This window comes from Ailuropoda melanoleuca, chromosome 11, assembly GCF_002007445.2.
Source record: "Ailuropoda melanoleuca isolate Jingjing chromosome 11, ASM200744v2, whole genome shotgun sequence".
Taxonomy (NCBI): domain Eukaryota; kingdom Metazoa; phylum Chordata; class Mammalia; order Carnivora; family Ursidae; genus Ailuropoda; species Ailuropoda melanoleuca.
In genome coordinates, this window is record NC_048228.1 from 78,995,278 (window position 1) to 79,012,396 (window position 17,119).

Here is a 17,119-nt window from a genome sequence, read left to right on the forward strand (position 1 = left end):
ATTTTCCTCCAGATTTATAAGACCCCGGACGAGGAGAAGAATGAATGTTTTGGCGAGTGTTCTGTCACTAGAAAGAATTGGTTCTCTTTATTAGCATTCAGGAAAGCAGGTCCTCTTGACCACAGTTGATCTTTGAACAACACGGCTTGAACGGTACAGGTCTGCTTATATGGGGATATTTTTTTTCAATAAATACAGTACAGTATTGTACATATATTTTCTCTTCCTTATAATTTTTAAAGAACATTTGCTTTTTGGTAGCTTACTTTATTGTGAGAATACAGTATCTAATACATACATTATACAAAATATGTGTTAATCAACTGTTTACATTATTGGTAAGGCTTCTGGTCAACAGTTGGCTCTCAGTGGTTAAGTTCTGAGGGAGTCAAAAGTTATATGAAGATTTTTTTGCTGTGTGGGGAGTTGGGACCCCTAACCCCTGTGTTGTTCAAGGGTCAACTGTACAAAACTGTATTAAAAAGGCCCTCTATCAGGGTAGAAAAATCAAAGGCACTGTTCATGAATCCCATGAAGGAAAGGAAGGTCCGGAGAGGAGAACAAGGGCCTTTACTTTAACATGAGTCTGAGCTCCACTGTGGGCCACAGGAAATCAGACAGTGGATGGTGAGTGTTCAAAGGAATAATCACAAGTATAAATCCTGTACTTGTACAAGCATAAATTCCTTTCGAATCGCAGGCCTAAGCCTCCCCAAGAAGGTGACGATGTGCTAACACATTTCTGCTTTTGATTTTTTTGTTTTGTTTCCTATAACTTTTCCTCTTCTTTTCGTCTCTCTTCCCCTAAATACATAAATATACTCCAAGTCTGATCTCTCCTTGTCATGAAAATAATTGAATTTATATCCATAATATAATGAATATGGAAAACATTAATGTATTTTTCACTATCACTATTATTTTCTTTGTGGCCACACCAATACAATGACTACAAGATGTGCTTTGGGAATGGAAGTATTCAGTTTCTTGGTTTCCAAGACAGAAACATTTCAAGAGCATTCAAAATTGTCTCCCTCCCACCCCCCCCCACTGAAAAAGAGCTTGGTTTAATTTTTAAAGAAAGCAACTAAAATGAAGTCTACCTTGATATAAAATGTAAAAGCACATTAACCACACCACTGTATTTTAAAAGATGGGAATTTAGTTTATACTCATTTTTATATTAAGACATAAGTTAATGACTTTTATATCTTAAAGGATTTATCATAAAATGTTACTGCCCAGTGCATTTTTGCAGACAATAAACAATTCACTGAGAGTATTAACATTCACATGTGTAATTGGAGTTTACAAATGTACAAAACTTTGGGTAATAAACACTTTAAACTTCTTTTTCAAACATTCAATAAGCCCATTCCCCTTCGACTGTTCGAGTACAAAGAAACACAAAGGGTTACTAACTGCAGCAACATGTAAGAAACAAAGCAAGGGAGGCAAATCCAGATTTGAGAAGATAAGAATATCCAAACAGTTCTGTCAATATCAAAAGACAAAATCAAAACATCTTTTATAATAAAAAAGAAAACAAATCCAAATAAGTAAGTACTACTTAGGTGAAAGAACATTTTAGGGTATATAACATTTATTTCCTCTACATAAATTTGCATATCTTAAGTTAATGCAAAACACCATGTTTCAATTCCAATTTGAGAATATCATAACACGTAGCTCTCAGTGAATCTCAATATAATAGGATGAATATCTTAAAAGAATCCAGAGATCATTTTGTTTTCATTTGGTCATTATTGTTTTAACTCTTGTTTTTCTTTACTCATGAGACTAAGCCAATTGAGAAATAAAATCCACAATCAAAGCATATATAATGCAGCTATTTCTGAAAAAACTGAATATTAGCATAGTGTTTAGTATGTCATTAAAGCAGCGGTTGTGGTTAAACAAACAAACGGATAAAAATTACTGCAATCAATGGACGATAAAGTTACAAAGCAAAGGTTCAAAGTGTTATCTTGCGTATGTGCATTGTAGTAAAAGAAATCTGGATAATGTGAGTAAAATGTGATTCATTATCAATAAATGACATGCCCAGCTACCACTGGTTGTGTTTGGCAGCAGTGCATTTGTCATGTTACGTCAGGGACATATGTTCACAGTCCCGCAGCTGTAGTTTTGATTTGCTGAGAAATGACTTACTGAGAAATGTAGGATTTAATCCTGGGTCATCCATTCGTTCCTCCCTTGTTTTACCACCTTTGCTTTGAGCTTGGGCACTCTGTGCCCAGGAATGTGGCATTGCAAATTGGCTAAAAATGCATCCATTGGTAGGAGAATAATTTTACTAAATTCATAAGGAAGACGATATCTTCATTTAGAAAACAAAGCACTATATTATAATTTGACAGTTACAACGCAAGCCCCAGCTCTTCCTAGGCACAGTGGAGCAACCTAAAAAAAAAAAAAAACACAAAAAAGACATATTTGTTGGGTGTGTAGGTACAACTGTTGATAAAACCATACTAGTTGGTAAATACTGAAATAGTCTAGTGCTTGTCGAAGAGCTGCTGGTGACCGCTGCTGCCCCAGCCTTACTGTGGGGCCCGGGCCCCTCCTCCAAGCCCCCTGCTGCTGTCAGAGTTTCAGAGACTCAATTGCTTAGGGTATATCACATTATTATGCACTATTCCCTTCTCTTTCAAGGTAATTCTAAAAAAACATATATATATTTCAGGACTTATTCCACCTGAAACACTTTACTTGGCCAACAGGATGCAGGATATGGATAATGAGGAAATGTGCAACACTTTGTGACCAATGTGGCGAAAATATCAAGTATTATCTAGAGAGGGCCTGTGACAGATTCGCTGCCTCAGAGCACCGCAGATTCACCACACGCCTGGCTGCTTTTTCCAGGGGCACCAGTCATTGCACGTTTACTGACTGCCTTCTCCATGCAGGGCTGGAGAATCTAAGCCCAGTCTACCACTTTTTAGCACAGTAAATAAATAATAAATACGCCTCCTCCAGCTCCCTAGGAGTAGAAACAAACTTGGTGAATAAACTCTATGACGATGAGAAACAAGGGCAGGGTGCTAGGGAAAGAAATCAATCTTAGTTTACGGATAAGGAGTAATTCCTAAATCTTTTGCTTATTCTTCTTCTTTTTTTTTTTTTAGTACCCTAGACACCGAGCCATTCAGAGTGAAACTTAAAGTGTAGACAAGGATAGTTTTTAAAGGATTACCTCAAGCAGTGTAAGACCTAAGAATTAAAATGACAGTATTTAGGGAAGGGGTGACTAATACAAAGGACTGAGAAAATTTGTTTTGCATGTATGTATGTGGGGGCACGTAATAAAGTGTTTTTGTCAAATACATGATATCAAAATGACTCCTTCATCAGGTTGGCCTCTCTCCCAACCTTTCCAGACCACTGAGTGGATTTTAAGAACACACAAGACTTCAACTGTCAGAGACTTCTCAGTTGTTCTCTATCTGAATCAGGTGTTTTGATCATTACTCTGTCTCCTGGAACAATCAAACCACCTGCTTTAAAACCACACCTACCTACAGTATTCTAGCAGTAACCTCTAAGCCATTTCAATCAAAATGTCTGTTTGTAACTGGCAGCTTTTCTCAAAACACCGAAGACCTGAAGTCCTTACACTGTGAAGAGTTGATGTCGCTGTGACAACCCGTTAGAAAGTTCAGCTTAGAGTATTTACTAAATACAAAGCAGTCACCTCCTGCTTTGGGTCAAGGTGGGTAGCAGGGTGGGTGATGGCTTCAGACTTTATAATCTCATTTCGTTCCCTGAATAAATGTCCTCTTATCCACTTGTTGGAACACTGAATGGAAAACATTTATGTTTCAGATTCTACAGTTACAAGTTCAAATTTAGATGCTTAAAAGTAGTAATAGAGGTGACATGCAAACAAAATGGCTATGTGGTCACAGATTATTAATTTTGATAAGAGAATAATTCAGCATAAAGCATTAATTACCTGTAATAACAAGTCTCAAATACTGGCCAAAAGATTTCTTTATAACTAGCCTAAGAGCATAAATCAAATACATCTTAGAAAAAGAGATTCTTGGGGCGCCTGGGTGGCACAGCGGTTAAGCGTCTGCCTTCGGCTCAGGGCGTGATCCCGGCATTGTGGGATCGAGCCCCACATCGGGCTCCACCGCTATGAGCCTGCTTCTTCCTCTCCCACTCTCCCTGCTTGTGTTCCCTCTCTTGCTGGCTGTCTCTATCTCTGTCAAATAAATAAATAAAATCTTTAAAAAAAAGAAAAAGAAAAAGAAAAAGAAAAAGAGATTCTTACATCTCTTTTTTGGGCTCCTTGATTATCATTCACATTGCCATGGCTGGCGGGAGGCTGATGGTGGATAATCACATAATTTCTTTTTTTAAATTTTTATGTATTTACATATTCATTTTAGAGAAGGAGGGGCAGAAGGACAGGAAGAGAGAGAAAATCTCAAGCAGACTTCCTGCTGAGCACAGAGTCCAACGTGGGACTCATTCTCACGACCCTGAGATCATGACCTGAGCTCAAATCAAGAGTCGGTCACTTAACCCACTGAGCTACCCAGGCGCTCCAATCACATAATTTCTGATGAAATTCTGTAGTGCCGATTCATGCTCTCAAATTATCTCTTCTTCCCTTCAGCCAGTGACCCCATTTAAACTTAAGAAACAAGATCAAGGTCACACACTAAGTCCCTTTTTCTATCCTCTTCATTTAAAAACTCCCTGTCCCTTTCTACACTCATATTCTCATCTTCTTCTCCAGGGTTGGAAGAGATCTTTCCTCCAGTCTGAGGAAGACCAGTCTTTGTTCTCAATTCTGTTTCCTGCCCTTCTTTCAGGAAAGTGTCCTTCAATGCTGCTCTCTCTTTCTAGCATCTGGAATCTCTACTCTCTAGTTTTCACCTCTACTGTGAAAAAGACCTATGGCTCAAATTCTAACTCTACCACTGATTTACTGTGTGACTTGGGTCAACTATTTAACCCCTCTGTGACTCAGATTCCTCATCCAATAGAGAGACTCTGGTACATAAAATGTGTTCGAGTAAATGTTAACTTTCTATCATCATCATTATTTGAAAATTACATGTCCCTCCAGCCCCCGCATTTACTTATTTTTCTCTTTACTTTTTACACTGTATGGTGGTTTCTGCTTCTATTACATTCTCAAAGGTTCTTAAAACATCACGAATGACAAATTATCTTCATTCATCCTTATCCCATTGAAAATCTGTATCCTCTCTCTAAATGCTCTATTCTGTTATCTTATCTAAGACACTTTCTGGTCATTCATTTGCTGTTTTCTTCAGAAGTTGAACCGTTAATCCAACCCAGTAAGTGTAGAAAGAAAGAATAGACTGGAGGTGGTAATATCTCTTGAATCCATCTCTAGAGTTGACACCTCAAGCCTCACAAGTGAAGCAATCTTCTAAATGTTTTATTTTTATCCAGCCTTTGCTTCCCCTGCCTTTAGTCCAACTTATCCTGTCCCCAACTGCCACATGAACTTTTTATTACTGTATCACTCTCCTGGTTAAAAGTCTCCACTGGCTTCCCACTACCAAACTCTTGAAGAATGGCCTTCACCGACTTCCATCCTGACCCCAACCTGGCTCTCCAATAAGAATGTCCACAATAGCTAAACTATGGAAAGAGCCCAGATGTCCACTGACAGATGAATGGATAAAGAAGATGCGGAATATTATGCAGCCATCAAAAATGAAATCTTGCCATTTGCAATGACGTGGATGGAACTAGAGAGGTATTACGCTAAGTGAAATAAGTCAATCAGAGAAAGACAATTATCATGTGATCTCACTTATATGTGGAATTTAAGAAACAAGGCAGAGGATCATAGGTGAAGAGAGGAAAAAATGAAACAAGGTGAAACCAGAGAGGGAGACAAAGCATAAGAGACTCTTAATCATAAGAAACAAACTGAGGGTTCTTGGAGGGGAGGAGAGAGGAGGAATGAGATAACTGGGAGATGGACATTGGGGAGGGCACGTGTTGCAATGAGCACTGGGTATTATATAAAACTGATGAACCACAGACCTGTACCCCTGAAACCAATAATACATTTTATGTTAATTAATTGAATTTAAATTAAAAAGGGGGAAAGAAAAAGAAGTCCTACTCTTACTAATCAAGGATCCTTATAACCAGCTACGCTTCCTCGATATATCTTGCATATTTCTGCTTCAGTGACATTTCTTTTGTGTTTTCTCACACAATTTCCCATTTCTTTCTACCTTTTTTAATTGGGTAAATTCAAAGCTTAGCTTAAGTCCAACTTCTTCTCATTAAAGCACTCTCAACAACCATTTTATTTTTTCTCTTTGATTTCCTACACCACTCAATGCCTACACCGGGGACACTTGCTACCAACTGTTCTACCTTGCGGGTTCTCCCCTTACACATGCAGATCATACCTACTTAAGCAGTTAAGTTCTATGGCAGTGGGGATTCTTCTAAGTTTTTTTTTTCTTGACAGTACTTACCATTGCTCCTTGCATGTAGGAAAAGCTTGGCTCAGTTAAACATCTGAGTGTCTTTCAGGTACCAGATACTGAATTGGGGCACAAAATTCCTAATTCTGTTCTTGGCAATGATGGAAACAAAGATCTCTAAAGATCATTCTTAGAAGTACTAGGCCCTCCAGAAATAGACACGGCTGGAATTCCTTCTGTTAATAAGCTTGCCAGGTCAAGTTTCTTACTTGTTAATGTAATTGAAGATTGCCATCTTTATTAGGTAATGCCCAGACATTTCATCTGCTCCCAAATATCAGTGGCTTGAGTATTTAAAAATTATTGTTCCTGTATACCTAAGTGGTTCACATTTTTCTGATTTCTATCTTTGTTTCTTATTTTCCACAATCTCCCCTCCCTTTGCCATAGCTCTCTTGGGGTCCTATCTGCTCTATCAATACTAGAACATCTCATCAATTCCCAGTAAGCAAATGGTGGCAGATCAAAACTATTAATAATTTCTCTGAGTATTAATTTACACTTTAAAGATAATTTTGGATTTTAATTATGTCATAAAATTAAACATTCCTTATTTCATATATTTACTCAAAAGATGACTTTATCATGCTCATGCAATATATTTGATATTGAATAAAATTAAGACGATCATTTTTACCATTTTAATAAAAACAGAGAAGTGTAATAATGAAAAATGAAATGCCATACCTGGGTCCACTCATTTGTCTGGGGATCATAAGCCTCCACTGTATTAAGATAAGTCTGTCCATCATACCCTCCAACAGCATATAATTTATCACCAAGTAAACAGACCCCCACTGCATCTCTGCTGATGCTCATGGATGCCACTGCAGTCCACATATCTGTTTTGGGATCATATCTGAAAAAAAATTTTAACACTGGAGCTGACATTGTTCTCACAATATTTTTATGTAAAAATAGTTTATGGATGAAAGACTCACATGTCAGACCTGATACCATAGAACTCCTAGAAGAAAACATAGGGGGTAAGCTCCTTGACACTGGTCTTGGCAATGATTTTTTGGATTTGACACCAAAAGGAAAAGGCAACAAAAGTAAAAATAAACAAATCGGACCACATCAAACTAAAAACCTTCTGCATAGTGAAGGAAACCATCAACAAAATGAAAAGGCAACCTGTGGAATGGGGAAAAGAATGTTTCCAAATCATATATCTGATAAGGGGTTAATATCTAGAAGATATAAAGAATTTTACAACTCAATAACCAACCCCCCCCCAAATAAACCACTTAAAAAATGGGCAGAGGATCTCAACAGATTTTTTTCTAAAGAAGACATATAGATGGCTAATAGGTACACAAAAAGGTGCTTAACATCACTAATTACCAGGGAAATGTAAATCAAAACCACAATGCCTGTTACCAAAAAGATAATAACAAGTGCTGGTGAGGATATGGAGAAAAGGGAACCCTTGTGTACTGTTGGTGGGAATGTGAATTAGGGCAACTGCTATGGAAAACAGTATGGAGATTCCTGAAAAAATTAAAAACAGAACTACCATATGATCTACTAATTCTACTTCTAAATCTAAATCCACATAATTCTACTTCTGGGTATTTATCCAAAGAAAATGAAGACACTGATTTGAAAAGATGTATGGACCCCCACGTTCACTGCAGCATTATTTACAGTGGCCGAGACGTGGAAACCAACTAAGTGTTCATCAATGGCTGAGTGGATAAAGAAACTACGGTGCATATAGAATACACACACATGCATGCACATACTAGAATATTATTCGGCCATAAAAAAGAATGAACTCTTGCCATTGCAACAACATGGATGGACCTTGAGGGCATTATGCTAAGTGAAACAAGCCAGAGAAAACAAGTACCTATGATCTCACTTATATGTGGATTCTAAAACAAAATAAAAAAAACTAAGCTCATAGATTGGTGGTTGCCAGAGGTGGGGCATGGAGGGGGTTGGTGAAGCGGGGCAAGGGGGTCAAAAACTAGGGACAAATTTCTAATTATAAAGTACATGAGTTATGGGGATGTAATGTATAGCATGGTAATGTCATTAATAATACTGTACCGTATATTTGAAAGTTGCTAAGAGAGTATATCTTAAAAGTTCTTATCACAAGAAAAAAAATTGTAACTATATATGGTGATGGATGTTTACTAGACTTATTGTGATCATTTCTCAATATATACAAATCTCAAATCATTATGTTATACACCTTAGACTAATATAATGTTATATGTTAATTACATCTCAATAAAGAATCCCAACATATCCAAAAACACCTGGAAGAGGCAGTATAGCAAAGTGGTTAGAGAACGGGCTTTGGATTTGGGCTGAAGACTCTTGAGCCATTATTTCTCCAATCACTAGCTCTATGGTATTGTAAAGGTACTTAAAATCTTTACATCTTATTTTCTTTTTTTTTTTTCCATCTTAGTTTCTTTATTGGTGAAAATACTGCTTCCCACATAGCACTGAGGATTAAATGAAAATGCACAGTAAGCATTTGATAAATGTCATCTTAAAGATGAGTTGGTTCATTTATTACAATTTTTTCCTATTGGCAAAGAATACATTCTCGTAGCAAAAATTCAAAGATTACAAAAATATATAAAAATGCAATAACTAGCCTCATTTCCTTCCAACTTTAATTACAGAGTCAAGTGGTAACCACTATCAGCAGTTTGGTTTATATTTGATCTTCTAAATATTTCACTTTTTATTCTTAGGGCTCAAGATGCCTATTTCAGAACATGTTTTTTATTCAGTCTACTTTTTCTTTCTATGTAAAACATTAACATTTTTTTCTTTCAAGAAAATAAAAATAGTTTAGTTCTTTAAGCCTACCCTTTATCGTATTACTTTAGATAAAGTACATTTGAACATATTTTAGAAAAATATCAATATTTTCCTGAAAACTTTTAACTCACAATGTTATCGATTCACTTAGTAAATCCACAACACTTGAACTATTCCAAAGAGCTAAAGTAAATACTGAAAATTGCTTTAAGATTTTCAATTGCCTACCAAAAATCTGAGGAAGTCAATATGTGAAGCTCTGTGTAAGATAGCTTATGGATGCAATCATTAAAGCTGTCCACTTTTTTTTTTAATGATTTTTTATTATATTACGTTAGTCACCATACAGTACATCCCCGGATTCTGATGTAAAGTTCGATGCTCCATTGGTTGCATATAACACCCAGTGCACCCTGCTATAAGTGCCCTCCTTACCACCCATCACCAGTCTATCCCATTCCCCCACCCCCCTCCCCTCTGAGGCCCTCAGTTTGTTTCTCATAGTCCATAGTCTCTCATGCTTCATTCCCCCTTCTGATTGCCCCCCCTTTCTTTATCCCTTTCTTCCCCTACCGATCATCCTAGTTCTTATGTTCCATAGATGAGAGAAATCATATGATAATTGTCTTTCTCTGCTTGACTTATTTCACTTAGCATTATCTCCTCCAGTGCCGTCCATGTTGCAGCAAATGTTGAGAATTCGTTCTTTCTGATAGCTGAGTAATATTCCATTGTATATATTGGACCACAGCTTCTTAATCCAGTCATCTGTTGAAGGGCATCTCGGCTCCTTCCACGATTTAGCTATTGTGGACAATAAAGCTGTCCACTTTTGAAGCTTCTTGTTCCTTTCATGAAATATATTCACTAGAACAGCCCCCAAAAGTTGTCTATCTAAGAGCAGATACATCATGCTAAAACGACCTATATTGCTTCTAATACCTCTTGCACAATGAACAATTTTTCACTGGGTGCAGTACTGTGGTGAGCCTGTAACTTATGGGGTAAAGTATAAAAAGACTTCAATATTCCTTTACTGTAATATAACAGGCAGCAAGAGTAGTCTGGATTGCTTGCTCCCTAACACAGGTGAAATGCAGGTATAACTTTCCTGCGTTCTCAAAAGACAATAAACCAACCCTCCTTATCATTTCATAGAAAGCACTCATTGTCATCAAACCTGCATTTCCCTTTTTCGCTTTTTTCCAATCATGTATAATTAAATAACACACACACACACACACTTAACTTCCCATTGCTCTTTAAAATCCAGAATCCTTAAGACTCTATGTGATCTGCCCCCATCTCCACCCTAGTCTGCCTCCTTTTCTGCCACTGTTTCCCTCACACTCTGTTCCCCAGACACAGTGGCTGCCTTTCGGTTTTCTGAAGGAACCATATCCCCTTCTGCTTTGGAGTGTTCATACATGCTCCCATTGACTCTACCTCCTAAATCCATTCGATTCTCTCCATTCCTTGAACTAGACTAAAGATAACAGATGGAAGCCTGAACTATTGTCCAAACCGTCCATTGATGTTAGGCTCTTTACCTGGCTCCATACTTGAGTTTCATGAGGCCAGTATGGATGACTTGTGTAACCTTTTAAGCCATATTAGTTTTTTATTTTATTATTTCATAGTATTTCACTCTATCAAACTGTGTTAGAAATGTTCCTCTCTTTTTCACTACTTATTTAGCCTCCAGCCCTAGTCCTTCTCTGAAATTCATCAAACTCCTCTCCTTTTCCTGTCAGGTACAGTATCCAGTATAAAATAGGGACACAATAAATGTTTGTCATGTGACTCAGTTAATAAATTATATAATCAATTCCAAGGTAAATTTTAAGTAGGCAGTAATATGATGAGAGAAGAATCTGAGTAAGCTGTTAGGAGAAAGACCGGGAGACGGCCAGAGCAGACCACCCATTTTACAAAGCTGTGAAGGAAATGCCTTGCATGGGGTAGATGGTCAATAAGGACACATTCATTTGTCTGGAGTGTCAGACAAAGTTTTCCCTCTCAGGAAATTACCTCTCCACACAGTCTGAGAGTCTGGAAGTCAAGTTGGATGCAGGAGCATCGTGTCCTCCAATCGCATACAGCAATCCATTCCAGGTAGTTACTCCTACTCCCCCTCTCCTTTTTGACATTTGTGCACAGAGTGTCCATTTGTTAGTGTGAGGATCAAAACATTCTACTGATTTGAGGCAAGAACTTCCATCACGACCACCAACTGCATAAAGTCTATAAGAACAAATGGGATAATAAATAAAAAAGAGTGCCATCATTTATGATTAAGACACAGGGATGATTCTTATGGTATTTCATTGCATTTAAGGTGCCCTAGATTATAAGACACACTGTCAATTTATGTGCCATCAAGAAAGAAGATAGGCTACCAATTATGTGACATATGTCATATGTGCAGATATCACTCTGTATGTACATAAAAAAGAACAAACTCACACGAAAGCAATGACAACTATTTCTGACAAGTCACCACTGATTATGAGACGCATCACAATTTTAGAGGCATAACATGTGTCTTAGAATAGATAAAATGTGGTACATAAATATACCATGACTTATTTCTTAAATAGCTAAGATAGGACCAGGTTATAAAGGAAAGAAACTAACCTTCTCTGCACGTACCACAGCTAGACATTTTACATGTATTAATTTCATCATCTTAATGATGCTATGAGAAACCATTTATATTCCTGTTTCATGGGTGAAGAAACAGGCTCTTGGAGATTAAGAGGTTTATACAGGGTCAGAAGCAGAACCGGGACGCAGTTAAGAGTAATGAGCATTTGTACTGCGAGCAGTCATCTGGGATGTTCTTGTAGGAGTGAACTAGGAGAATGAAAGGATTGCATGAAACAGTGGCATAGAAATTAATATTTATTACATATGAACAGTGATCCTTCATTAATTTAAATTACTGCAGAGAAGGATACTATAAGTTATCTAAAATGGATATGGTATGTTAATGTGCTAAATGTTGCCTAGTAGATAAATTTTAATTCATTACCAATCAATATTCTGCATTAATTTAAAAGTCTTTTACTCTGACCTTAAAAGACATATAAAATATTATATTTTTCTAATAGCTTTTTCAAAAGAGTCATAAATTCAGATCATTGCTTATATAAAAGTCCCCACATTTTGAAATTACAAATGCCTTAGTATCTATTTTTTTTTTACCTCAGGAAATAATATTTGAACTATACCAAGTATCCTCCAATTAAAGCTCTAAGTATTTATATTTGGGTAAATACGTATATTTTAAAGACATCGTTCATTTTAATTCATCATGTAAAGTATACTATATGTCACTCAAACTGGTTCTTTAGTGAGAAGATGACCATATCTTAGACAGCAACATATGGGTGTACCAATATCTTGTTCTAAACTTTATATTAATAGTATGGAAATTGAAATTTATTCGAAACTTTGTTAAAAGTTTTTACCTGTCAAAAACTACTTTTTTGTGTTATTGTTCTTAATATTAAACTGTTCTCATTTTTAACTAATACTTGGTAGAATAATCGTTTGAATACGGATCACAGAATATCAGAAGACATCAACAATTCTAAGAAAACATCCATAATTAAAAAACGTGTACACATATGCGTGCCTGTGTGCGTGCACGCACACACACACAGATTCAAGGCACTGTCTCCTCTTCAGAGTGAACTCATGGGTCTCAATGTGAAAAGTGGTGTAGTACAGGGATTAAGAGGTGAACTCTGGAGCCACACTCTGGATTTGAACCTTGGTTCTCACACTTACTAGCTCTGACAGTGGACAAGTTATTTAACCTCCACCTGCCTGAATTTCATCATCCAAAACATCTCTAACATCACAGGATTCTTGATGATCAAATTTAAAATACTTTGAACAGTGCCTTACACATGGTAAACATGGTGCAAGTGTTTAAGGGAAAAAATTCTGTCTCTATTTATATTCTTTTAGAAAATGGCATTTTTAGGGGTGCCTGGGTGGCACAGCGGTTAAGCGTCTGCCTTCGGCAGAGAGTGATCCCGGTNGGGGCGCCTGGGTGGCACAGCGGTTAAGCATCTGCCTTCGGCTCAGGGCGTGATCCCGGTGTTCTGGGATCGAGCCCCACATCAGGCTCCTCCGCTATGAGCCTGCTTCTTCCTCTCCCATTCCCCCTGCTTGTGCTCCCTCTCTCGCTGGCTGTCTCTATCTCTGTCAAATAAATAAATAAAATCTTTAAAAAAAAAAAAAGAAAATGGCATTTTTAGATTTTTTGTTTTTAAAGATTTTATTTATTTATTCGACAGAGATAGAGACAGCCAGCGAGAGAGGGAGCACAAGCAGGGGGAATGGGAGAGGAAGAAGCAGGCTCATAGCGGAGGAGCCTGATGTGGGGCTCGATCCCAGAACACCGGGATCACGCCCTGAGCCGAAGGCAGATGCTTAACCGCTGTGCCACCCAGGCGCCCCGGCATTTTTAGATCTTAAGTGTACAAACATTTATACTGAGCTAATGCTAAGGGCTAAAGTGTACTGATACCACTTTCTAGAGAAACATTATCTCAAGCAATGGTTTTCAAATTGTTTTCTAAGAATTGGATTCTGTGGAGTATTTGAGGAGGTCCCAAAAATGGTGCATTTGAAATTCAAGTTTTGTTTTGTTTTTAGAGAGACAGACCGTGCACACACGTGTGCGCTCCCGTGCAAGCGGGGTGGGGGGAAAGAGGGAGAGAGAGAATCTCAAACAGATTCCAAGCTCAGTGTGAGTCTGACGCAGGGCCCCATCCCACAATCCTGAGATCCCAACTCAAACGGAAATCAAGAGTCTGACACCCAACTGACTGATCCACCCAGGTGACCCTGAAATTCAAGTTTTAATAATTTTCAAAATGTCACCTGGCTCAATTAAATGCCATACAAGATTCAGAACTCATCTCTTTTCCCCATGACAGTATCTATTATAATAAAAAGAGAAATATTATGTCAAATTGTGAAATTGTGTCAAATTGTATTGTACTGTACGCTTTAAAATAAGACTTAGTCTTGCCTGACTTATAAAATTATGATCAAGAATGCAAGGGGTTGGTGGATATTGAGATTTAATTTAGGAAAAAAAAATTTCTCCTACTCTCAAACCACAACAACAATTTAACTGAAAAGTTTCCTGAGAGTCCAATTCAAANGCCTGACTTATAAAATTATGATCAAGAATGCAAGGGGTTGGTGGATATTGAGATTTAATTTAGGAAAAAAAATTTCTCCTACTCTCAAACCACAACAACAATTTAACTGAAAAGTTTCCTGAGAGTCCCATTCAAGTCTCTAGTAATTAACTGTTACCATTTTCAGCTACTGATCTGTGAATCAGGATTTTCTTTATACTGAACAGTACAAACGAAACACAGAGATAATCTGGGTGTTCTTTAAAACAGACTTGTTCTTCTACATTGATTTTTATAATAAATACATGCTACAAACTTGAACTTAAAATAAATTCAAGGTAAGTTTATAATAAACTTGAGTTTCCATTTGCCTCAAGTATTGAGGTTTTTGTAAGGTTTCATTTGAAAGAGAGATTCTACTGCCAAAAGTATTTGCCAGCCAGTGGCTTAAAAGTAGCCCAAGCAATTGGAATTCTAAATAAAGTCTCTTTCTCTCAAACAGGGTAGAAAGAAACATTTTAACACTGAAATTTTCAAGATACAGGATGTAACTCATAAAACAATCAAACAAGTTCTTCTCTAAGGAAACAACTATATTTTACATTAGGAAGCATTATAAAATAAATTAAAATGACAAAAACAGTAACCTACTGGATTATGTTCATTTTGTAGATTAAAAAACTGGGGCACAGAGAAATGATTTAGAGTTCATTTTGTAGATTAAAAAACTGAGGCACAGAGAAATGATTTATTCTAAATCATAAAGGAGTAGTAGAGAAAGATGCATAGTTATTTTTTTTCAATCAACTGCATACTTTAAAAAAACATGATTTCTATTTTTTCAGATTCTGGGTATGTACCTAAAAATGGAAACCAACAAAATATTTTAAAATATTGCTACTTCATTTTAAAGCAAGCTTGGAGGGGCGCCTGCGTGGCTCAGTTGGTTAAGCGTCTGCCTTTGGCTCAGGTCATGATCCCAGGATCCTGGCACCGAGCCCACATGGGGCTCCCTGCTCTGTAGGGAGTCTGCTTCTCCCTCTCCCTCTGCCTGCCACTCCCCGTGCCTGTGCTCTCTCCCTTGTTCTCTCACTGTCAAATAAATAAATAAATAAATAAATCTTAAAGAAAAACAAAGCAAGTTTAGAAAAGTGCTGTTTGATAGACTAACACATCCTTCTTCTTGGGGGTGATTAAAGCACCATTGCATCTAAGTGGTACCAGAACATTCTTCGATAAGGTTGTACACTTCAGTTGATGTGCTAGGTACCAAGCTAGGTGTAAGGAACAAAAAGTCAGACCAGGTCACTGAACACCAAGATCTACTGCTATAAGAGATGGACCAGTAAATAACAACAATAGAGTGGTCCCTGCTGTAATACAATCATACACAAATTCTGCACAGTGAAAATGCTGAGGATGGAATGGACAGTTTGTACAGGGGGGATGAAGTGTTCCAGGGAACACGTTTGAGTAAGTTTCAAGGATGCTGAATTTGCCAGGTACAAAAGTGGGGAAACAACACTCTAAGACAGATGGAATGAGTTAAAAGAGAATGGGAGTGTGAAACAAAATTTATTTTTCACAAATAGGTTAGTTTTTAAAAAAATATTTTATTTATTTGAGAGAGAGAGAGAGAGAACATGAGCAGGGGGAGGGGCAGAGGGAGAAGCAGACTCTGCATTGAGCAGGGAGCCCACCATGGGACTCGATCTCAGGACCCTGGGATCACGATCTGAGCCACCCAGGTGCCCCTCAAATAGGATAGTTGTGCTGGAGTGTAATAGGAACAGGTAGAGGAGAGAGGAGTGGAGAGATGTGGACAGAGGCAGGACCATAAAGGAGGCTTAGTAACGTAAGCTACTGAAAGCTTTTAAGCAGGAAGGTGACATGGTCCTATTTGTATTTTAGGTAGAACATTAGGTAAGTCTCTAAAATGAAGGACGAAAGGGAGAGAGTTAATATTAGGGGCAAAGGAACCAGTCTGGGAGATACCCCAACAGAACTGTTAAAATCACAAAATAGATATATTGTACTTTCAAAGTTAAATGTCTTAATAATTAGTAGATGAGAGATCTTCAGCTTCTGATATAATTCTTTGATTGTCCCAGTGTCAATATTCAATAAATTGTACCTTGGATGGGCTAAAGACTGAAATATTTACTTCTTGTAAGAGAGCAAGAGATGATAAGAAAGTAAGATATTTCCATGCCTAGAAGTTAGAGGTGCTGTAGTTTTAGAAATTAGATTTTAGAGAAGGCAGCTATTCTTTTGTGCTACTAGAAATAAATATTTCTAGCCAGAAACAAAGGCTAGGAAATATGCCAGTGAACAAGAATTAGATCAATGAACTAATTCCAGAAATTTTAACTGAAGGGTCAAAACTGAGAAGATAGTGTTAGTTTTCTCTCTTTTTTCTCATTTACTAGATTCTTTGGTGACTGACTCTGCTACCAAAGAATGAGGAAAGATATGTAGTGACAAATTTTGAAGTTCTTTCTTTAGCTAAACAAATGAAGGGAAGGCTGTGGAGATCAGATACATTTTAAAAAGTAAGTTTCTTTTTTCTTTTTTTTAAGATTTTATTTATTTATTCGACAGAGAGAGAGACAGCCAGCGAGAGAGGGAACACAAGCAGGGGGAGTG

The 17,119-nt window shown here is 37.3% G+C and overlaps 1 protein-coding gene across 4 annotated transcripts in view; it reads right to left on the bottom strand.

Moving 5' to 3' along the window:
- The window catches only part of KLHL5 (kelch like family member 5), a 73,406-nt gene that overhangs the window by 11,739 nt on the left and 44,548 nt on the right, over positions 1-17,119 (bottom strand). For 3 of the 4 annotated variants that reach the window (XM_011232246.3, XM_011232247.3, XM_034671937.1), the window contains 3 exons: positions 11,340-11,552; positions 7,206-7,377; positions 1,745-2,424 (listed from right to left, as the gene is read on the bottom strand). In XM_011232246.3, coding sequence (XP_011230548.1) covers positions 2,368-2,424; positions 7,206-7,377; positions 11,340-11,552 — 442 coding nt within the window. In that variant the 3' untranslated portion in view covers positions 1,745-2,367. Of the gene's footprint in view, positions 1-1,744; positions 2,425-7,205; positions 7,378-11,339; positions 11,553-17,119 lie in introns of those variants that run through there. The other variant, XM_034671936.1, reaches the window with a different exon arrangement.